At 44.8% G+C, this 22,315-nt stretch overlaps 6 protein-coding genes across 6 annotated transcripts; 2 read left to right on the top strand and 4 right to left on the bottom strand.

The window, feature by feature from the left end:
• Positions 1–451: 451 nt before the first annotated feature.
• On the bottom strand, positions 452–1,610 carry BYT42DRAFT_487042 (uncharacterized protein; the record flags this gene model as incomplete). Its single annotated transcript, XM_051563768.1, has 5 exons — positions 452–608; positions 737–836; positions 924–1,055; positions 1,184–1,358; positions 1,521–1,610. Coding segments are annotated over 5 exons (654 nt in total), but the record flags the coding sequence as incomplete, so codon positions are not given.
• A 5,518-nt stretch (positions 1,611–7,128) lies between these two features.
• BYT42DRAFT_27400 (uncharacterized protein) lies at positions 7,129–8,017 on the bottom strand. The gene is made up of 3 exons (XM_051562814.1): positions 7,808–8,017; positions 7,453–7,738; positions 7,129–7,339 (listed from the first exon to the last, which is right to left on the bottom strand). The coding sequence occupies exons 2-3, from the start codon at positions 7,708–7,710 to the stop codon at positions 7,184–7,186; spliced, it is 414 nt and encodes a 137-aa protein (XP_051428535.1). The 5' UTR covers positions 7,711–7,738; positions 7,808–8,017; the 3' UTR covers positions 7,129–7,183.
• A 2,900-nt stretch (positions 8,018–10,917) lies between these two features.
• BYT42DRAFT_488003 (protein phosphatase 2A regulatory B subunit) lies at positions 10,918–12,815 on the top strand (the record flags this gene model as incomplete). Its single annotated transcript, XM_051563844.1, has 8 exons — positions 10,918–11,023; positions 11,109–11,305; positions 11,413–11,619; positions 11,753–11,943; positions 12,014–12,176; positions 12,267–12,437; positions 12,512–12,639; positions 12,710–12,815. The coding sequence occupies 8 exons, from the start codon at positions 10,918–10,920 to the stop codon at positions 12,813–12,815; spliced, it is 1,269 nt and encodes a 422-aa protein (XP_051428534.1).
• Positions 12,816–13,440: 625 nt separating this feature from the next.
• Positions 13,441–16,118, bottom strand: BYT42DRAFT_552998 (uncharacterized protein). The gene is made up of 6 exons (XM_051566437.1): positions 15,851–16,118; positions 15,653–15,788; positions 15,469–15,569; positions 13,818–15,404; positions 13,661–13,744; positions 13,441–13,578 (listed from the first exon to the last, which is right to left on the bottom strand). Exons 1-6 carry the CDS (start codon positions 16,037–16,039, stop codon positions 13,447–13,449), a joined length of 2,229 nt encoding a protein of 742 aa, XP_051428533.1. The 5' UTR covers positions 16,040–16,118; the 3' UTR covers positions 13,441–13,446.
• Positions 16,119–16,226: 108 nt separating this feature from the next.
• On the bottom strand, positions 16,227–18,811 carry BYT42DRAFT_552995 (tryptophan synthase beta subunit-like PLP-dependent enzyme). The gene is made up of 4 exons (XM_051566436.1): positions 18,675–18,811; positions 18,484–18,591; positions 18,359–18,414; positions 16,227–18,274 (listed from the first exon to the last, which is right to left on the bottom strand). The coding sequence occupies exons 1-4, from the start codon at positions 18,718–18,720 to the stop codon at positions 16,370–16,372; spliced, it is 2,115 nt and encodes a 704-aa protein (XP_051428532.1). The 5' UTR covers positions 18,721–18,811; the 3' UTR covers positions 16,227–16,369.
• A 1,095-nt stretch (positions 18,812–19,906) lies between these two features.
• BYT42DRAFT_525393 (SKIP/SNW domain-containing protein) lies at positions 19,907–22,086 on the top strand (the record flags this gene model as incomplete). Its single annotated transcript, XM_051565331.1, has 5 exons — positions 19,907–19,965; positions 20,028–21,050; positions 21,128–21,430; positions 21,510–21,643; positions 21,737–22,086. Exons 1-5 carry the CDS (start codon positions 19,949–19,951, stop codon positions 22,084–22,086), a joined length of 1,827 nt encoding a protein of 608 aa, XP_051428531.1. The 5' UTR covers positions 19,907–19,948.
• Between the last annotated feature and the right edge of the window lie 229 nt (positions 22,087–22,315).

Below are 22,315 nucleotides of genomic sequence, written 5' to 3'. Positions count from 1 at the left end.
GGGTGAAGCGGTTTTGCTTTCTTTGGTTTAGTTTGTGGTATCTTTGACCGAGAATCTGCAGCGTCCTTTGGGTTACGACGGCTTAACCCGACCGCTTCTGACAGGTCTTTGATCATACTCGAGCGAGATGCCGTAGGAATGGGCTCAGGGCCATTGTCTTGATGATTGCTTCGAGTGCTTTTGATACTACGATCCGACGATGTCGATGGTGTTTTGCTGTGCCTTGAATTGGGCGACGACCTTGTCGTTGTCGCTTTATCCGCCAGTTTGCACCCACGTTCAGCGATATTGGTCAAAATACCTTCACGTGCACGGGCCATCGGTTGAGCAAATTTTGGTGATTTCAGGGCTGCGTACTCAGCATTGACCACTAATCAAAGGTGCCCGTTTTGCCAAGGAGACGAAAAAACAAATAAATAAATAAAAATCGATGGGTATTCATGTTCAAGTTTCAGTGATCTACCCTACGTGAGTATCTTTTTTTTTCTTGGGTTTCCTTACATTTAGCGAGAATAAACGATCGTAGTTCGGCTTGATCAAAGAAGAATGCATGTTCAGGTAACGGCGGGCCAAAATTCGGTACATTCTCCACCATGGCCACTTCCACCCTAGAGGAGAGCGAGAAAAAAAAGTCATCCCAGAATCCAGAAATAGAAAAAATTAATCAGCACTTTCTCAGTAAGACAACATTACAAAATCGTCCCCTGCATACCGCCAACCAATCCTTCCATTCCACTCTTCTTCATGCACAACAATGAACACATGCAGGAATTGAGACTTTATCGCGGCAGGATTAAAGGGTTGTCTTCCTTCTGCAAAGACAATACATACAATGTCTGCAACGCAACCAAAAAAAAGCACCAAAAAAGAAAAAAAAAATTGAATTAATCGTAAGAATAGCCATTCTTCATGTGCGCACATACCATTGCCAATGTGTCGTTTTCGTTGGATCTGTTGCTTATCACCAATTCTCGAGGGTATCAACGTTGAAACATGATATGCTAACAGGTTGTCACCCCACACATCCGTATATGTATATTCCCCTGAATCACCACCTATCAAACGAACCCCAGTGATGAGATCAGTATCATACCATTTCAGCATGGCCCTGTCCACCTTAAACAAAAAACAAAAAACGTCTTCCCCGACCCTCCCCCTTACACACAGTCCACCTCAAACTTACTTTTGGTGTCCAATCCTGCAGCCCAGCCATTGTAACCTAGCAGGGCGACGCGTTGACCAATGATATTCAAAAATCGCTCAAACTTGGGTGAATCATGTTCATTGGAAAACCATTCCTCTTCTTTTGTCTGGCCTTCTTTGATGTACAATACACCAAACTTGAACCGCCGATGAATCTAGAGAAATCATCTCTCAGTGTGGGGTCTTTTTCACAACGGAGTAAAAAAAAATCAGGAGTAAAAAGAGAGCGACAAAAAACAAGAAAAAACGGGAACCACCAGGATTGCAGAGATCCTAGTAAAATGACGTTGTGATGGTTGCAAAAAACTACCACTTACCGAGCTTTCATCTAAGCGCAGTAACTCGCTTTCGATGCCATTGGCAACCAAGGTTTCAGCATCGATGCAATGCAGTTGATTAAAATCGATAGCAAATGTACTTTCAATAACATTTTTCCATGTTGTTGTGGGGATGGGCTTGTCACCATCATCGTGGAGAGTGAGATCCAGGGGCGCATTGAGTAAGAAGGAGTCGGGCACGATTTTTCGACCATCGGGGCTCTAATTAATTCAGGGCGATCCATCGGGAAAGACATATTAAAAAAAAACTGCTCGGTCCACTCACTTCATTTTTTTCCAAGCACGCCATCCAACCCCATTCAATCGATCTACCTTGATCGTCCGTTTAATAAGTCGATAGTGTCGTTGCACGCTGTCTCCTTTCTCTGACTTGACATCGTCGTCACAGATGGCGGATACCAAAATAGGATCATCCTTATCTGTGAATCCACAAAAAGTCATGTACTTTTTACCCACGAAATAGGAGCGGTACCAGTGAGCCTCTTCATCCATGTGATCTACCGTTGCGTTTGCATACGTCGTGTTGGAGTCTATTTCGGGATAATCTTCTTGAACTGTGCCGAATCTATTTTTGCCTTCAATCTTGTACCCTTTGCAGGGAATCACCAGAGCTTTCTCATAGACCTTATGATACTGACTAATGCACTGATAAATCATCTGCTTTAACAAGGAAACCTGCAAGAAAAAAAAATAGCATCCTCAATTGAGTCATTTCATCCCAAACCACCACGCAGACAGATGGTGTATTCTTGGCGAAACATCAAAGCCAAGCTAAAATACCATGTCAACTTACAATTTCTTTGACAGATCGGATGACTTGCTGCTGATGATCGGATCCTTTGTTGTGGGGTTCCCCTTTTGACTTTGGCTTCTCTTCCGCGGCCGCAAGTAGCTTTCCTTCGGTGATTAACTGATCCAATTGGGCAAAAGACGAGGCCACGCTGCATTTTGACATGGGACCTTGCTCATCTTCCCATACAACCATATCCGACATTTTGTGAAGATCCAGCGTAATGGCTTGCAATTTCTCGGCGGGAAAGACCAAAAGCGCCCCTGTACCTGCCGTGGGAGATGCTCGTAGCAAAACCGAAGCGAGAAGCTGATCACATTCCGCGATAAGCTTACTGTGCAACGTTGTCAAAGTGGCTGTAATAAGGAAATTGGGTAACATGCGGTCGGATCTCATTGTTGATTTTGAGTTCAACCGAGAATTGCCGTCTTGGGCCTTTTCGGGTATCGGTGATGGTTGCTCTGCAATATGATGTGGATTTGATGCAATGTCGGTGTTTCCAAGATGGTAACCTTGTGCCAGTTGCTGCAATGACGGCTTCTTTCGATGATCCTATAATCACACGAGAGATTTTTTTTTCAAGGAAAGGCAAAACGAATGAAAAAAAAAAAAAAAATGAAACGATGAGAAAATGTCTCAGATGCATGAAGTGGATTCAATGTTTGCTTTTTCTTTTTTCTCTCTTGTCATTTATAGAACCTACTTGACATGATTTGGCTCTTTGATGATTGAATGGAGCGTCCTGCGCTATGGATTGGGTGGAAAGAAGATCACTCTTAACATGCGTTAAGCCTTTCGGAGACCGTTCGTTTTTCGATGCATTCGTCTCGTCACTCGTGTTTGAAATGGTACTTGGGTTCCGCGACAAAAAAAATTCGTGATCAAAAGACACTCCGTCAATATTCTTTCCAAAGAGCAGTTGTCCGATCGCCTCGTCTTTGTTTGTCGCGTTTGGCTCATCCGGCGGGTTCGTCGCTGCCATAGGCGGATCGATTTCAGGCGTTGTGACGGGGCCGATCAGGGTTTCGTCTTTGGTGAAAACAGCGTCTTGCTCAGCAATGACGGAGTAACGCCGGTACGAATAATTGTCTCCCATCGATCTCGAGCCGTCTACGGTGCTGTTGCGTCTCGGTTTGCCCGCTGGTCGACTGTCTAGCACGGAATAGCTCGCCGATGTGACTGGATCCACGGGACCGGATGGATCGGTACTGGCCGGTTTTCGTGACTGAAATAAATGGGCAAGTCCCATTGCACTGGGTGTACGTCGGCGAAGACGGGCCGAGAAGGATTGACGTTCCAGAGGTAGCGATGAAGAATCGAGAGGAGAGGGTATATGTTGGGTTGATGAAGAAGAAAGCGTGGCAATGGACCCGGATCGATGGGTATGTCGAGGGACTCTTGCCGAATGCTGTGAGTCATGGTGATAATGGGGAGGATGAGAATGATGGTGGGTGGTGGCTTTGGATACAAAGTCTTTGACGGAGACGAGGGACGATTTCATCATGTGAGGTAATTTGCTGATTTTACTGGCCGTGCTGAGAATCGAACTCGTGGAGGAGAGATTGGAATCGACTGAGTCTTCTGAAAATCGTCGAGTGATCCGATGCGGATACAGGTGAAAAATTTCGGAAGCATAAGCGCTCGGCGCTTCGCTGCTGGATTCTCTCGTACTCTGATCTTTTTTATGTCGGGACAAATCCGCGTAGTAAGCTTGCTTGTGCAATAACCGACTATAACCGATATCCAACGATTGGGCTCGTAATCCGTTGCTCATCAGATCAGTGCCATCCGCCACCGTTGATGACTCGTCCTCCGCTTTTTGCAAAGGTTCATCGGCTGAATGACGATCGCGGTACTCTGTTGCAAGGGTATACTGAGTGCTGGACGGCGTTCGTCGAAGAGGATGAGAAGTTGCATGAGAAGATGACATGATGGAAAACGTCGATTCGAGTTGGGTGGAATAATTTGGCTTTTCTTCTTTTCCCCTGAAGAAAAAAAAAAAAAAAAGAACAGCAAGATTGAGTGAGGAAACAAATTGGATATGGGTTGCTTAGGAAAGCAACGTCAGCTGAGGAAAAATCAGGCTTGATCAAAAGCTTGTCAGGGAGACAACAAGGTTTTGCCAAACCAGAAAAAGAGAGAAAGAGAGAGAAAGAGAAAAAGGAGCAATAAGCTGGTCAAGGACTGAAAGGGGAACCACTTCAAGGTGGTCGGGATTTTCGTTTTTTTGATAGGCCTTTTCAAACTCCAAACAGAAAAATGAATGAATCCGCAACCATCGCCCATCAAATCGGATCCGTGGCTTGTGTTCAATGCAAAATCCTGGTTTGGAAAAAAAAAAAAAGCGGGGCAACTTATTGTATTTCTGCGTTCAATTGCCTAAAAAATGGCAGTAAAGAGGATCAACTTTTTTCTTTTTCTAAAAAAAGGAAAAAAGGAAAGTCCTTGCATGCATGCATTTCTAGCACTGAACTCACCCGAGTGATGGATTGTCTTTGGCGGCTACCTCATCAAATTCAGTGTTTCGTTCATGTCGCACCATGGGAACACAAGCTAGCTCTTTCATATTGTCTTGTGCCATCGGGTTTACCTATTTCTGTAACAAAAAAGTGTTTCAGAAGTAGCGTGTGGAACGAAATTACAGTGTATCCAAACAAGTCATGTCACAGCCAATGAAAGTCAACGTCATTAGCCAATTAAAAACAATCACCAGGCCAACCAAAATTTGAATTCATATCTTTTTATTCAAAAGTCATCTTTTTTTATTTAAAAAAAAAAGAAAAACTATGTCATTGAAAGTGCATAATAGTATGGATCGCACTTGCACAAAATCTTCAACAATCTTGGGACAAGAGCGCCCAGCTTCTCCACCAGTTTTATTGAGATCCTTTAAGGACTAAATTAATTGTCACAATCTGCCAATGTCAAAAGTACAAATTCGACTATATTCCACTTCGGAAAACAGACTCGTAGTCGCCCATTTCCACTACAACAAGAGGGAGACCCATAGGGGATCGAAGCAAAGCAAGAATTTCCAAAGCAAGACAACACCTGGACACCGTCAGACTTCAATTCCAGCCGATATGTTGCGCCTGAACTTCGGTCATGCCACTCTAATCAGCATATCTGTTGGCGGGCCCGCACGAACGGATGGGATATCTAGGTCATGAGCATTACGGCGATGCTTGCGCATCGCCGTAGATACAGTCATCCTTCTACCACAGCAGCGGTACGCACGCCAGAGAAAGATTCGCGTTTTTCCAGTGTCACACCTCCAGGTGGTTGCCAAGAGCCTTGTTGTGCCTGTTGAATTTGCTCTTGCTATTTCTTCTGCTGCAGCATGATGTGCTCTAAAGACTCCATATTCGTGAGCATCGGGTTAGCTTGGTCGGTCGCGTCAGTCATATCTGGTTCACTTGATTCTTCTTGCGGTTCCTGGAGGGAAATGGGCCTTTACAAGTATCCCGCAAACCACAGAATGCTTCACATTGGCATTCACCAAACAGTCGGCCATGCCTTGCAGTTCCTTTCGGATTTTGACAAAATCCGACTGAAGTTGGTAGCATGAAGGTTTGTTGGGGGGTTTGACCTCAACAGCCAAAGATCAAAGGATCGGCCGGAGGGTGGATTGTAAGACACCGCGTAGTCGGCAAACAGCGCAAGATCGTCATTGAAATGCGATTCGCCAAGTCAGCCAGATAATCATTCGCATTTGTTGAAAATATGGTCAAGGTAAGGGTGGAGATGCTGCAGGATGCAAGTGCAATCCAAGGAGCACGATTTGATCCAACCATCAAACTTGGATAACAACTCACTTAGCAACGAAGCCAGCATGGCAAGATTCTCGGCATCGTACTTGGAACTAACATCCACAGCAGCATCTGCTAAATCGCCGGCTTCATCAGCAAATTTACGAACAAGCCTTTTAATTGCTCTGCTTGGCGTTGTCGACGTCAAAGCACCGTACTCTTGGTCCAAAGAAGTGACCCAATGACGTGCTCTCATTGGCAATGAATGGCCAATGTGCCTTTAAGGCGAGATCGGAGACGATGGCGGAATGTAATGACATATGAAGACGGTGGGTGCAGGACTCTTTCTGCTCTGAAGCAATTGCGTAAATGTGGCTGAGCGGTATGATCCGATTATCGCCAAGGTTCTTCTTTTTCTCGGTCCCAACAATCGACCTTTTTGCCGGTATTCCATTATTATCTTGCTGTTATCTTCGTCGTCGATCTTCCAAGCGGCCGAGTACTGGTATTGTAGATACGTCTTATGCCGTTTTCGGGGATCTACACTATCCCACATATCAGCAATACCGCCGTGATCTTACTGGCCTGGTTATTTCGAAAGACGTACGACGGTATGTCCTTAGTTGTCCAACCGGGTAATCACCAATATGGTATTTCCGGACCTTGGCCTTCGTATCGTATTGCTCCTTCATAGCCAACTTGCATATATTCATACGTGCTTCTGCAATTGGTATTATCCTTGTCATTATTCCGATGCTCGCCATGCGGATCGTTCTCGATATCCTCGTTCTTTCGCTTGATTGCTGATAAAGGCATGGAGCTTCCTCTTCACATGAATCTACGGGTTCTCCATTGGGTTCAAATCCGGCGATTGAGCTGGCCACACCATTTTCTTCAATTCTTTTTCGTTTTCCATTCGTTCGCTGCGTTCATTTCTGTGATTTGGCGCTCCGTCCTCCATCAAACCGGATCGAAGAATCCCTCCATGAACTGAAGTAACGTCCCGTCATACAGCTGATCAAGGAAACCAGTAGCTGTTCGCCAAGTGCTATCCATGGTGACCAACAGCGACTTCTTTCCGAGTGCAATAGCCCCCCAAACCATCACTGAGGAGCCCTCCGGATACGAAACTGGAACCGGTGCATTCGGTCTCTTTTCCAAAACTTTCCGCAGTTCGTACACTTCAAAACGGCGTGCAACTTGGTTCTTTGTCTGTTCGAAAGATCTGGACGTTCGTGAGCATTTTCTAAAGAGCGGAGCTGACACGTTGGACAAATTTGCTAGGTTAAATGCTCGTCTATCTTCAAAAATTTTGCATGCTATGAAAATCACGAAAGACAGTTATATCATCTATTGATCTGCCACTTCTTACCGGGTCTCCAACAACGGTCCGTTGTAGATGCTGCTTGATTCGTTTCGTGGGAGCAGCCCTCTTTCCTTTCATGGATGATCTAAAGTTGGCGTTTCCAAAAGCAATGATCGCATTTCGCTCGTCTTGAGCTTGGTCAATGGGATCGATTTTGCGCCAGATCATTTTAGTTGAAGGGGTATGTTCTATGGGTCGTCTATATTTGCGGCTGCCGCCAAGCAAAACTTTTGCGATTTCGTTGGTTCCGGTCCGTTTGTTCATGAAAGATTTCAGCTTCGGGCGGTTGAATCTATTGTCATCAATTGATCAAGTTAATAAAAAATAAAGCGTTAAAAGCTATCACACACAAAGGAAATACCTTTCAGCAAAGAGTTGCCGAGCTACGATGCGTGAAGGACTCGTTTTAGTCCGAAGCGATTGCAAAAGACATGGCTGAGCGACAGGGTGCAATTATTACCAAGATTCATCTTGTTTTCGGTTCCAATACCCGATTGCTGCGGAGGATGACTGTTCGTTGATTCCCGGTTATTGCCCTGGCAGTTCTCGAGATTAATGGGATCTCTGTGTTGACCACAAACTCCATAACGACTGTCGCTTCTGAGAAGTTGATGACAGTCAGGATTGGCGCAAGTCGCTTTTCTTTTGCACGGATGTGCTGCTGACAATGGCCAGTCTTGTCGTCTTTTTCGAAGTACGCGTTTGCGGTCGATTTGCTCTTCGCCATACTTCAATCTGGCTGCTGTTCCGGCCTAGCTCAAAGGTAACTTCATCGGTCAAGATAACGTCCTCCCAGTGTTCCATCGTCCAATGGAGAGCAAACAGATGTCTCTGCTTTCATTCGGGGCGAATCTGCTGTCGTTCCCGTCTTCATGCAACACGCGTTTGGCTGCCTTCCTGTTCACATTGTATCCGTTGTCGTTTGTGATTTCACCCAAGGTGGCGCGGCATTTTGGACTTGTACACTACAGCATGGCATACACCCCGTCAAACAAATCTGGCGGCCAAACAATATCGTTTGGTAATGCTCGAACGTCGTCTAGGTTTTTGGGTTTGAGTAGTGGTGTTTTCGCAACGTGTAAGATTCTTTGTGGTGCGCATATGTAAGTAAGAAGGGGAACTTATAGACAACAAAGAAAGATGGGCAGGTTTTATTTCTTTGAGCGGAGTATGCGAAAACTAACTCGGGACTGTTCATTGTGTCGCGATCAGCAAAATCAACCATTGATGAATTCACATTGATCCACACACTAGCCTAGATCATGCTTCGGCTCTATATATCGACTAGGATTCAACCTTTTTACCAATCAAACACTAGAATACATAGGACTTTACCACTGGTTGAACTGGAGTATTGGGGGAATAATTGGGGCCTATCTATAAAATCGGCACGTTGGAATAAAAGTGCGTCAAGAAGATTATACATATTTGTTTTCGGTGTGATCAGGACCCCATTGATCAATGCAGAACGTCGGAAAACCCCAAGGATGCCGGATGGAAAACTATGAACTTATCTGAAACCGTCTTTCCATTATTTAAGCCGGCGCCTCCAGATGGAGGCGGACAAAACAGTAAAAATAAAAAATTTGCCACTCGTAGCTCACTCTCCCCAACCTTCCTCCGACTCCTGAAGCGACAAACACATGAACACCCGCTATACCATGCAACAATATTATTGCATCAGAGACTAGCGAAGCTTATATTCTCTTTTTGTCGACGCCAATAAGGACCCTGTTTTGGTGAACAGAAGTTTTCTAAAATGAGTCAGGTTTCCCTACTGTATTTGTTATGGAATGAATTATTTTCAGTTTCACTTATCCTGATTTGTGTAATTTGAATCATCCGCAATGAAGGGACCATCTTATGCTAGTTTATCGCATTAGATATTAAAATATTAAGAACGCATTGACAATACAGACTGAATTGACTAGCTCCTGTTAGATGGATCAAATTTAGGCGACGGAAAAAGGCTCCTTGCTGAGCTCATAATTACTATGCTTACGGCATTTCAACATGTGTGATAATGACAATATGATGATGGCACTGGTCCCCAGGCAAAAAATGTTTTTATATTTTTTTTTATTTCTTATATAACAAAATGATCATTTAACATACAGGTACTCCTCGATTTTGGAATCTTCCTGTTAAGTCCCAAAAAAGTAAAGCCTAAATCGAATTTTGTTCTAGCGTCATCTATAATGAAAATAATCATGGGGGATTCCAATAGTGATTTCAATATCGAACGATGACTGTAGAATGCCTTGTACGTACAGTAAGCCCTGAAAGGTATGATTGAATAAGACCTTTTGGTCTCGGAATGATTGGAGAAAAATCATAACCCATACGTAATAATAAGGCCACTGGATAGTGTCATTAAGGACTCCTATTCAATTAGACATCTGGAGAGAGTAGCAAGGATGAAAACGTGGCAAGGATCTAAATTCTTTATAAAGTTAAAAAAAACTAAGGAGTGAGGTTTTTTTTTTTTTTCTCGCATTCTCGGTTCAAAAACGACTTGTAACAGTATGCTTGCTGAGTGACCTTACTCCGCTTGTGGTGAGCAGGTAGTTTCTCTGTTGATTTGCGGGAGACCGGGTTTTTTTTTTTTTTCGTAGGTTGAAGGGAGCCGAATCTAATGCATGGTCAGTCGGAGATCGATCAATGATGATGCAGACATTTCAAAAAATAAAGAAAAAAAAGAACAATCATTCCACGACTGGGGAAAATGGTCCAATCGGTTCTGGAGCAGACTTGCCATTTGTGTGACTTTTTCTTCATCGTCGGCTCAAAGCGCAACCGCAGGATGGCGGGTGGTGGATTTTCTTCCTTTTTTTTTCCAGTCTTTTTCTTCTGCGTGCGCGATTAACAACAGTCAATTGTTATATTATTGCGCTCCCTGCCTATCAAGTTGCCTTGTTTTTTTTTGTTCTCCTTCCTTTTCTCTCTCTTCTCTCTTTCTTCCATTCAGCTTCCGTCGTCATATTTTGTCGCATACACTGTCCCAACTTGGCCCGCTAATTCTTGGGCACTATGATGAAAGGATTGAAAGGAGTTGTACGCAAATCGTTCACTTTGAATCAACCTGCAACGCCTTTTTTCTTTTCTATGCTAACTGCTTGCTACTTTTTTCTGTCGTTAGCTTTCTAGAAGCAAGTCTTCGAGCAGTCAAAACAGCTCTAAATCACAATCGCATAAGCAACATTCGGCGTCTCGGTCCGCTAAAACAAATGTGGTCACTCATCATACGTCGCCGGCTCAAGAAGCCGTGCCCGTCATCGCGGTTAATGCCACTGTAGGTACCCTTGTTGGGTCACCGCTTCTTCATGTTCACGGTCACTTTAACTTATTTCTCATGCTCCATTTCACGTATTTCAGGCTATTACGGCTCCTTCTTCTACCACGAAAACAAGTGGATCGCGACCGTCTCTTGAAATCACCAAGACAGGGTCTTCGTTAAACAAACTTAAACCCATGCCAAAGGATACCATTCCCGTCGGAAAGAGTCCTCGACGTCAACGATCTTCTCGCTTTCACGTAGGAGAAAAAGTGGAACTGGAAAAATATCCCCACTTCAACGGTAAGTGCCAACCGACGCTTTGTCTGCTTTCGTATGTTTATTTTTTTCCGGATCGGTCCTGATGGCTGTGGTATCCCCCTATTAGAGGTGCCGCCTTCCCAACGTCACGAATTGTTTGTGCGAAAATTGGCTCAATGCCAAGTTCTGTTTGATTTTAACGATGTCTCCTCTGGATTGAAAGGCAAAGAGATCAAGCGGCAGACATTGCAGGAAATGTTGGAATACGTGGCTACCACACGAGGAGCGATTGTGGATTCGATTTATCCAGATGTCATTCGCATGGTAAATACACGCCAGAGGCATACTCTAGATGACGAATGTGATGGAACCGATGGACTGATTTTGCGTCATGGTGATCATGGACTTCCTTTATTTTTTCTTTCTTTTAGTTTGCGGTGAATTTATTTAGAACCATTCCTCCGCAACTGAATCCCGTAGCTGGCGAGGGATTTGATCCTGAGGAAGATGAACCAGTATTGGAATCGGCATGGCCTCATTTACAGCTTGTCTATGAGTTCTTTTTACGATTTGTGGAATCACCCGATTTCAATGTGCACGTCGCCAAAAAATACATTGATCAAAAATTTATTCTTCAGGTAAAAAAAAAAAAAAAAAGAAAGAGAGAAGGAGAGAATGGGGGGGGAAGGGTGGTGGGGTGATGCTCTCTCTCTCTCTCAATCGACAAGAAAATGAATCGATGATACTGACGACGAGGTTTTTGCTCGACAGTTACTGGAATTATTCGACAGCGAAGATCCTAGAGAACGCGATTTCCTGAAAACAACACTACATAGACTATATGGAAAATTCTTAAACTTACGTGCATTTATTCGACGATCCATCAATAATATTTTCTTTCAATTTATTTACGAGACCGAACGGTTCAATGGCGTGGCCGAACTATTGGAGATCTTGGGAAGGTAAAAATGCGATTGCGCTTGGAACAAGGACAACTTGACTTATTTTCATATTTTGTCATTTTCCCGCCAGTATTATCAACGGTTTCGCTCTCCCTTTGAAAGAGGAACATCGCATTTTTCTCTCCCGAGTGCTCATGCCGTTACATAAACCCTCCACTCTTGCTATGTATCACCCACAGCTGGACTATTGCGTGGTACAATTTTTGGAGAAGGACCCAACCTTGACATCCGAGGTAAGAACTGATTGAGTAATTTTTTTTTCTCGTTGACAGTTTTTTTCCTCATCTCGTCTAATGTTTTGATGTTTTATCCCGCAAAAACAGGTTATCAATAGCTTACTACATTACTGGCCGAAAATCAACAGTGCCAAGGAAGTCATGTTTTTAACTGAAATCGAAGGGATACTGGACATCGTCGATGCGGTGGAATTCCAAAGGATTATGGAACCGTTGTTTCAACGATTGGCGAAATGCGTTTCGAGTCCTCATTTCCAGGTACGCATTGGGATGGATCTAGCTTTTTGAAATAGTGAAGTATTGCGAGGACTGATCACTCGATTTGGATGCAGGTTGCAGAGCGGGCTCTCTACTACTGGAATAATGACTACATTGTCAATTTAATCAGTGACAATATCGAGGTCATTATGCCCATCATGTTCCCTCCTTTGTATAAACATTCAAAAACGCATTGGAACAGGTAATTCGACGTGGATTCGTGGAAAAGGAAAAAAGAACACTAACCATTGACGATACCTTTTGAATGACAGAACCATCCATGGTCTTGTTTATCATGCTTTGAAAACACTCATGGAAATCAATCCAGCTCTCTTCGATGAATGTACTGAGAAATACAAAGAGGACGAAAATGCGTAAGTGGTGGGTCATGGTCACTCGCTGAACCACCCTTGACTTATTCTGTGTAGATCTAATCAGGATGAAAAACGGGACCAGCTCTGGAAAAAGCTTGAAAGCAAAGCAGGTGTAAACGCCATCCCAAACGTCGCCCAACTCCACATACAGGATGAAGGTACCATTTCAAGACCATTGCTTTAGCATTTTCTGGGAAAATAAGTTATTGACCTGTGTATTGCCTTTTGTTTCTAATAGATCATGCCGTCAGCGAAAAAGTGCAATAACGATTCCATTTTACTTGCGTTTGATCCCACCTGAATGATTCTCTGCCGTGTCTTCTCTCTTGCTCTTTTTTTTTTCTTTCTTTTCTCTCATACCCTGCATAACGACTTTCGACGTTGGTGACCGTTGACCATCTTGCCAAAATCTGATTTTCCAACCCTTTCTTCAATAATACGACTCACTATCCACTCCCGTCACCCAGCTTTCGCTGAACAAAATGAACAGGTCCAAAGCTAACCTTCAGTAAATTCTGAAAAAGAAGCATCAACTATTGATACGAATGAAGGTTTTATCATACACAAGTAACTATTACTATGATAGCCAACTAAAAAAGTAAAATGGAAGTCTTAGAACTATAAATAACTGTTCACTATTGTTCCTCTTCTGATTTGTTTTGCAATCCCAACCGCGCCGCTTTGAATCGGGACATCTTCTTCGGCGGAGCCTCGGTCACTTCGGGCTTTTTCGATGCTGAAGGAAGTGGTAATTCTTCATCAAACACCTAATGAAAAAAAAAAAAAAAGCCAAACAAATTGTCATTATCATTGTACAAATGCTGAAAAAACAATGCTTCAAGTGCATACTTCAAATTCAGGCTTTGGCTCAAAAGTAAAGCTTCCCATGGCCGCCATCATTTGCTGCCGGCGTAGATGATAATTCGATGATATCTATACAACACAAAGAACAATGAATAAACTTTTGAAAATTTTTCTTGTTCTTCTCTCGCCTGTCAATACTTACTTCTCGAATATCCATATCATCTTCAACTTCCTCAAGATTGATAGGTTCCGTTTCGCGCTCCATGACCATGCCTTTCATGGTTTTGGTGTCCATACGTCCTTTTCCTTTCTGAGTATTGGATGGCACGACGGCTTGCTCCTTTCCACTGATCTCCTCCTCTTCCGAAGCTGCTCGTGCTAGAATGTTGGGAACGGTGGGTAATCTAACCTCGGCCTCGGGACCGGAGGGTCGCCACAGTTCTTGAGATTGGCTACGCACACTTTTAGCCAATTCTTGCAAATCCACTTCGGTGGGGTCTGTGACGGTGTCATCCAGCGAAGGGTATCCGTCCGGTTGCATATTTTGATGCAGCATGGCCACGCGGAAAATGTCGGCTGGAGATTGGATTTTATGTTGAAATGGGTTGGCGGCGGCTTCAACAGAGACGTCTTCTTTAATCGGTTTGGAATATGCGGGTCGATCGCCTTCCGTGGCCGTCGGAGCAGCTGTGGTATCATGTTCATGAACCGTCGCCATGGCACCAAAACTGACTTTGCGCTTTAACTGGGTCGTCGCCTTTTTTTGCTGTTCGCGCGCTTGTTTGAACTTGGACGTCTTTTTCGCACTCGCCTTGACCTGAGGAATAACCCGCTCATCCGGCTTCGCTTGCTCTGCCATTGATTCCTCATCTTTTGTTGCGCTTACAGGAGGAGGAATAGCCGTCGCGGGTGTATGTGATTTCGCCACTTCATCTTTCGGAGGGGTCACTTCCGGCATGGTCCGCTGTTTGCGTTCTTGCTGTCTCGCCAGCTTGAACCTTGACATTGGCATTCTAGGTTTGCGAGTGGCAGCTACAGTGGGTATACCGTTATCTGGTTCGTTGACTACTTCTTGTTCCTCCTGTTCTCTCTGTGCCTGCTGCTGTCTCGCTTGTTTGAATTTGGACACTGGTTTCGCCGCCTCAGAAACTCCCTCCTTTGTCTTCTCTTTTGCCTTGGTATCAGGTGGGTGGGTTTCAACGGTTTCAAGACTCAATTCCTTAACCGATGATTGGAGAACTGGTTCGCTTGTGTCTGCTTCGTCGTCCAATTCAGTGATGAAAGCGCCGTCACCAGGTTCAGCATCCGCGTGCAAGAGACCTGCATGATCATGGACCGTCAGATCTTCCTGATCGACGGTGCCTTGAATAGCATACTCTTCATCATCTTGGATATGATCAAACATATTGCTCGCCAGCTCCGTATCGAATAAATTATCGTCCCAATCCACTTGCTCGTCGTCCTCATCATGGTCGTGCTCGAGTTCTTTTTCGCCTACTTCATGCTGGACCAGCCACGGAGACCGTTTGTCCTTGGAACTTTCGTGTTGCTGTGTTTCTTTCTCCTCTTCCTCCTCCTCTTCCAGTTGTTGCAACATGTCAAACAGTGCTTTATTATCGTCGTCGTTTCCGCTAGCCTTGCTGCTGATGGCCATCATTTCGCGTGCTCGTCTTACAGATTTCGGAATGGAATCGGTCGAAGTAACAGTCTCCTTGCTGGGTGCTTTTTCCACAATCGGTTCGGGCAATTGTTCTCGAATTTCCATGATAGGCAAACCTTCCTCATTCAACTATAGATGCATTCATAAATATCACATTGTCAAACACAGGAAGAAACGCCCATTCAATGTTTACCTCTGGTTCCGTGCTTGATAACACACCAGGCAAATGAATATTAGATTTGGCTTTGATCGCATTCAACTTGCTTTCTACCAGTCGCAGATTTTCATCCACCACTGCCGTTCAACCATAAATCAGACATCCATGAACCCAACGGTTGGATAATGAACTCAGCTTCTGTATATCGAATCGCCCTTACCTTCTTTTCTTCGCTGCAGAATGCCCAGCGCTTGTTTGGCGGATCGTTCCACATAATATTGATCGCCCAACAAGACCGTGATTTCATTGGTGTGAATAAGTTTACCGGGCATAAACGCGAGTTTGCCAATGGGGATCTAAGTCTTTTGTTAAGCTTCATGACGGCCAATTGAAATCCATATTCCCAATTTTTTTTTACCATGGCCGTGCGGGAAGTTTCGTCTGGTAATGTCTGAAGTTGCTTTTCCAGGGCATTATAGTCGTCCTGGTACCCTTTCCATCGTTGTACTTCAAGTTCAGCACTTTCTTGCGACTGTGCCACATGCAAGGACCAGTCGTTCAGCTGGGAGGTGAGTTCTATTGTATCGTCAATGAATGGCGAGGTCATATCGCGAAAAGGCAAGTGCCAGCACAAGCCACCCAATGAACACCCGTTTAATGAAAGTGGCCGATCCGCTGGCTTTAAAATGGCGGGTTAATTCAGGCATGATTTTTTTTTCTTGATCAACGTCAACCCACTCATTGTCAACAGCAGCACAGCGCACACTAAAAAAGAAAACACCATGAAATTTGTTATTGGATCAATTCCTTTGATTTATTTATCTACGAAAATACACGGTAACATTTACAAAATGGAGATGGTTATAAAAGAGGGAAGACGTAAGATGTTTTTTTAGGCAGGAAAAAAGAAGAAATGAAATGAATGAGAGCAAAGAATTTAGTCAAAGCGCAAATCCCAACCGATCTTGGGACCCAACTTGGGAAGCACTTCCGCCACGGTGTGCATGTCCTTGTCACCACGACCTGAAAGACAGACGACGATATCCTTGTCCTTGGGTAATTCTTGGGCCAACTTGTGTGCGTAGTAGATAGCGTGGGATGATTCAAGGGCGGGAATAATACCTTCCAGCTGGGTGAGTTTGCGGAAACCAATCAAGGCCTGGGCATCATCGGCCACATTGTATTCGGCACGACCGGAAGCCATAAGGAAAGCGTGCTCGGGACCCACACCGGGGTAATCAAGACCAGCACTGACCGAGTGCGTTTCGACGATCTGGCCCTTGGTGTCTTGCAAGAGGTACGTGCGTGTACCGTGAAGCACACCTGGGGTACCCTTGCTCAAGGTCGCTGAATGTTTCATCGTATCCACACCATCACCACCGGCTTCCACACCGACAATGCGAACCGATTTGTCTTCCACGAAAGGATGGAACATACCAATAGCATTCGAACCACCGCCCACACAGGCCACCACGACATCAGGCAACTTGCCGGCCTTTTCTTGCAATTGACGCTTCGCTTCACGGCCAATCACCGACTGGAATTCACGCACAATCATGGGGAAAGGATGAGGACCGATGGCAGAACCCACAAGGTAGTGTGTGGTATCGACGTTGGTGACCCAGTCACGCATCGCTTCGTTGATGGCATCCTTCAAAGTTCGAGATCCGCCCTTGACAGGCACCACGGTCGCGCCCAACATGCGCATACGGAAAACGTTCAAAGCTTGACGACGGCAATCTTCTTCACCCATGTACACCACACACTCCAAACCAAATTTCGCACAAACAGTGGCGGTCGCGACACCGTGCTGACCGGCGCCGGTTTCAGCAATGATACGCTTCTTGCCCAGACGACGGGCCAACAAAATCTGGCCCACGGCGTTGTTGATCTTGTGCGAACCGGTGTGGTTCAAATCTTCACGTTTCAACCAAATCTTGGCACCACCAGCATCTTCCGTCAAACGGTTGGCAAACTGCAACTGAGAAGGTCGCGACATGTAGTCATAGTACGACTGGAATTCAGCAATAAAAGCCGGGTCGTCCTTGGCGGCAATGAAACACTGTTCCAATTGGGTCAAACAATCCACGAGGGCTTCAGGCACATACGCGCCACCAAAATCACCGAATCGGGTTTGCAATTCGTAAAAGCTGGTCGCTGTGTTGTCTTCAAGAATGATGCCTTGACCAGCCACTTCGTTCACTTCGATATCGGCTTGAACATCGGCCTTCGCGGCTTCAGTTTCCAAGTTGGGCTTGCGTCCCGACACCTCGGCACCATATTTTTCGAGGGCCTCAGAGATGTCTTGGTTTGCAGCCTGCGTGTCGCGGATCAAGGTGATGATGCGAGAGCCAATGACGACACCATCGGCGTGGGCTCCGACCTTTTCGAAATGTTCACGATTGGAGACGCCGAAACCGACGGCCAAATACACATCGGTGTACTTGCGGATACGAGCCACCATTTGAGGCAATTCCTTGTTCACTTGATCAGACACACCGGTGACACCCAAGCGGGAGACGACGTAGATGAACGAGTCGGCCAACTTGGCAAGACGTTGAATACGCGCTTCGGTGGTGGAAGGGGCAATCAGAGGAACGTAAGACATTCCGTATTTGTGGCAGATGTTACGGAAGCTGTGTGATTCCTCCGGAGGCAAGTCGACCAAAATGTAACCATTGACACCGGCTTCCTTACAATCACGAATGATCTTTTCTTCGCCATAGGCAAGGATGGGATTATAGTAACCCATGAACACGACAGGGACCTTGAGACCCTTGGATCGTGCATCTCGAACCATTTGAAGACACATGGAGATATCAGTGTTGTGTTTCAAAGATTCCTAAAAAAAAAAAAAAAAAGTCCAACCATGGTCAAATCCAATCGTTCTACCCCATCTTTATTCCTTCTATAAATGTCTACTTACAGTATTGGCATATTGAATGGTAGGACCGTCAGCCAAAGGGTCAGTGAAAGGGATACCTAAAAGTTTCATATACGCCGTCAGTGGTCAAATTGGATTGCAAGTGACACGGTTTCCCAAAAACCTACCGAGTTCAATCACGTCAGCACCACCTCGTTGGAGTGCAAGAAGATTATCGACTGTGGCGGCTGGCGTGGGATAACCGGCGGTAATAAAGGTGACAAACGCGGCACGGTCTACACGGAAAAAATGGATGTAAATATCAAGGCCATACACGTTTCAATGACACTGTGCCGAATGGGTGAAAAACGGAGCTTACTTTCTGCCTTGGCCGTTTTGAAAGCTTGACGAAGACCTGCGGACATGATATATAGATGAAAACCGAAGTAAAGGTGAAAGAGAAAAAGAAGAAAAGAAAAACGGCTGTGATGAAATTAGACCTTTAAGATGGGATTCAGCCAGGTACTTTATATCAAATTGATTGGGTCGCACATCGGTTAGTCATGCGCTGCTTTAAATTTTGGTGTGACTGCTACAGACACACAACAGATAAACTCCTGTTGACCGATCGCCTTCCCAAATGGCGATCGAAGCCGAAAATCAGACCAATCCAAGACGACGTGTTTTTTTTTCGCCCACGGCTTTATCCTTATTAGTCAACTGGCCAGATCATTCTCATCAATGCATTCTTGCCATGCTCGCTTGGCGTTGAATTGCTCATTATTTATGGCCTTGCGTTCCGCATAGACTTCCTGTGGCTACCTTTTTTTCCAGACATTACTTGCAAAACAGTGGACGATCACGATATCCAGCTGTAAACATCCGGCAGATAAAACGAAACACACACACAGTTGACAGGTTCACTGTAGTTCTGTCTAACGATGGAAAGTAGCATTCGGTGATAGGATAGATGGCGATCATCTGTGATTCAAACTATTGTATTTCCCTACTTGGGCGTTGTCTGTGTCACCGCAGTATACCATGAAAACCATACGTCCACACTTTTTTCTGTGTCATCATGCTTGAACAACAAGGTCATTGCCTTTATCGGGATTACCTCCGTAACTTTTTCAGAATATTGTACGCTTTTATCGAGAAACCATGACGGGTTGTCATGGTGCCGAATTCAATAGTACCTGAAAATTGTCCAGAATCATTAGGTTGTTATAGGAGTTAAACCAGTTATCTGATGTTCGGCTGCGTGCGCCTTGTACTTTTTAAACGGCCATTTTCGAAACCACTGCTGGGTAAAGCATGAACCGGCATGAAAAATCCGTGCATGTTGGTACAACCAATGCAGTTTTCTACTGTACCCAACTAAAGATGCGACCCTTTATTGACTTCAGTGAAGCACGCGAGGCATATCTCCTGAATGCCGATTGGCCCCAAAGTGGTCAAATGCGCCCCATTTTTCTTATGGAATCAAGTTACGGTTTCTGATTGGACTAATGCTTAACGAATGGGAGCCCACCTTTTCACGTGACAAAAATCGAATGGTGATGATGTCACAGTTGTAATTTGCACTCTTTTTTTTTTTTAGCTGCTCTCATTTTTTTTTCTCTGGTTCATCCACCGTACATCAGCATCTCCCTAATGGCTACGTTATCAAGGTAGGGTATATGAAATTGGGGCATTAGTGAACCACGTTATTCATTTGCTGTATCATCAATAGCCTTTTACCAAAGCCTCGTCAATCACTACAGTCGTCGACGGAAAGCACTCCACCGATCGAAAAAGAAATCAGCAGAATTGTTGCGACTCGTAGCAATAATCGCATTCCGCCGTATGGACAACGTCTTTCGTTTCGACCACGAACCGCCGAAGACTTTGCCAATGGCGGTGCATATCCTGAAATTCATATTCTGCAATATCCTCTGGGCATGGGCCGGAAAGACGGCAAGGCGACCGAAACGAGTGGCGGTGCTTTGACACTGCAAGTGGATACGGAAGGCAATGTGCAATACGATGCCATCGCACGCCAAGGACACAGCGATAATCGCATCATTCACACATCACTGAAAGACATGGTGCCGCTAAAAGAACGAAAGGACGTTGATGTCGAAAAGATCGCCATGGATCGTCCCAGCGAGGAAGAAGTTCTAAGCGTCGCCGAAAAGACTCGTCTCGCTTTGGAAAAGATTGTTAATGGAAAAATTGCAGCGGCCAAACCGAAAAACGTCGTAAGCACCAACGGCAACAACAAGGATCCTACATATATTCGTTACACACCAGCGGCGGGCCAAGGCAACGATGCGTTCAACTCGGGAGCCAAGCAGCGCATTATTCGTATGGTCGACGCTCCGCGCGATCCCATGGAGCCACCAGGATTTTTGCACAAAAAGGTCCCAAGAGGCCCGCCTTCTCCACCGGCACCGGTGATGCATTCTCCTCCCCGAAAACTCACCGCCAAAGAACAAGCGGAATGGGTCATTCCACCCTGCATTTCCAACTGGAAAAATACCAAAGGTTATACAATCCCGCTCGATAAACGCTTAGCCGCCGACGGTCGCGGCTTACAGGAACTCACCATCAATGATAACTTTGCCAAATTCTCGGAAGCACTCTATGCTGCCGATCGACACGCCAGAGAAGAAGTACGACAGCGTAATTTGATGCAGCAGAAATTAGCACAGAAGCAAAAGGAAGCAGAAGAAGAAAAACTACGAAACTTGGCCCAACGAGCACGCGAAGAAAGGTACGCGATGAGATCGACGATTTCGTTTTATTTCACAGTTTCTAATGAAAGGATGGACAATTTTTCAATTTTATTAGAGCTGGTTTGAAACCGAGCGCTTCAGTCTCGGAAAGTCCTGCAGCTTCAGGTCGTCCTACGGCCGCCTCGTTGATGCCCGACTACGACTCGAGTGATGAATCGGGTTCGGAACGCTCGGCCAGCGAAAGTGAAAGCGAAGATGAACGACGACGTAGCCGATCGCGCTCCCACAAGGGCGATGACGAGGACGAACAAAAAGCACGAGAACGCGATCAGTTACGTCGTGAACGTCAAAAACAAAGAGAGCGTGAATTACGTATGAGTAAAATGGGTACTGAAGCAAGAGCAAAACATTTGGCTCGGTAAGTTTTTTCTTCTCTTGAAGCCATATTGGGATGATCAATCGCTTTGCTGACGCAGAAATGATTTGGTTCTCTCTAGTGAGTCAGGACGTGATATTTCTGAAAAGATCGCTCTTGGTTTAGCCAAGCCGACTTTGAGTAAAGAAAGCATGTACGATGCGAGATTGTTCAATCAATCCGAAGGTATCGGTTCAGGTTTCAAGGATGATGAATGTAAGTTGACAAAAAGTGGATCGAGAAACGGATTTTCGTTAAACTGTGTGCATGTGCTAATTGTTTGTGTTGGATGGTTGATTTCTTAAATAGCTTACAGTTTGTACGACAAGCCTCTTTTCTCACAGACGTCGTCATCCATCTATCGATTCAAGAGCAAAGATGAATCGGATGTATTGGGTAGCACGGATGCCGAGGATTTGGAACGAGCTATCAAGCAAGATAAATTTGGTATCAATCGTCGAGGATTCCAGGGTGCCGAAGGAGGTCAAGGATCTAGTGGACCTGTGGAATTTGAAAAGGAAATCGTTGGTGGTACTTCACAAAAGGCCGCCGACAAGGATGTGTTTGGCCTTGATACTTTCCTGAACAAAGCAAAGAAGGGAAAGAGAGCGCGTGACGATAATGATAGCGACGATGACGATCATCGACGAAAACGATAAATTAAAATAAACCCACCTTTTTTTATTTTGCCATCTCTACCAGTGACTCTTTTTTCTTTTTCCGACTCACAATTTCGTCGCATGATTTTTCCAACCAAAATCATGTCATGATCCTCTTTTCTTGAAAACAGAAATTGAATAAAATATATAAACATCTCATTTTATTAGTTTTTGCTCTTGTTTTTTTCTTAATTCATTGAAAAAACATTATAAAGCAAAGTAGTCTATT

The sequence above is a fragment of the Radiomyces spectabilis genome (assembly GCF_025331425.1).
Source record: "Radiomyces spectabilis strain NRRL 2753 chromosome Unknown BYT42scaffold_1, whole genome shotgun sequence".
Taxonomy (NCBI): domain Eukaryota; kingdom Fungi; phylum Mucoromycota; class Mucoromycetes; order Mucorales; family Radiomycetaceae; genus Radiomyces; species Radiomyces spectabilis.
The sequence above is the reverse complement of the archived record's forward strand: the minus strand, read 5'-3'. Positions and strand labels throughout refer to the sequence as shown.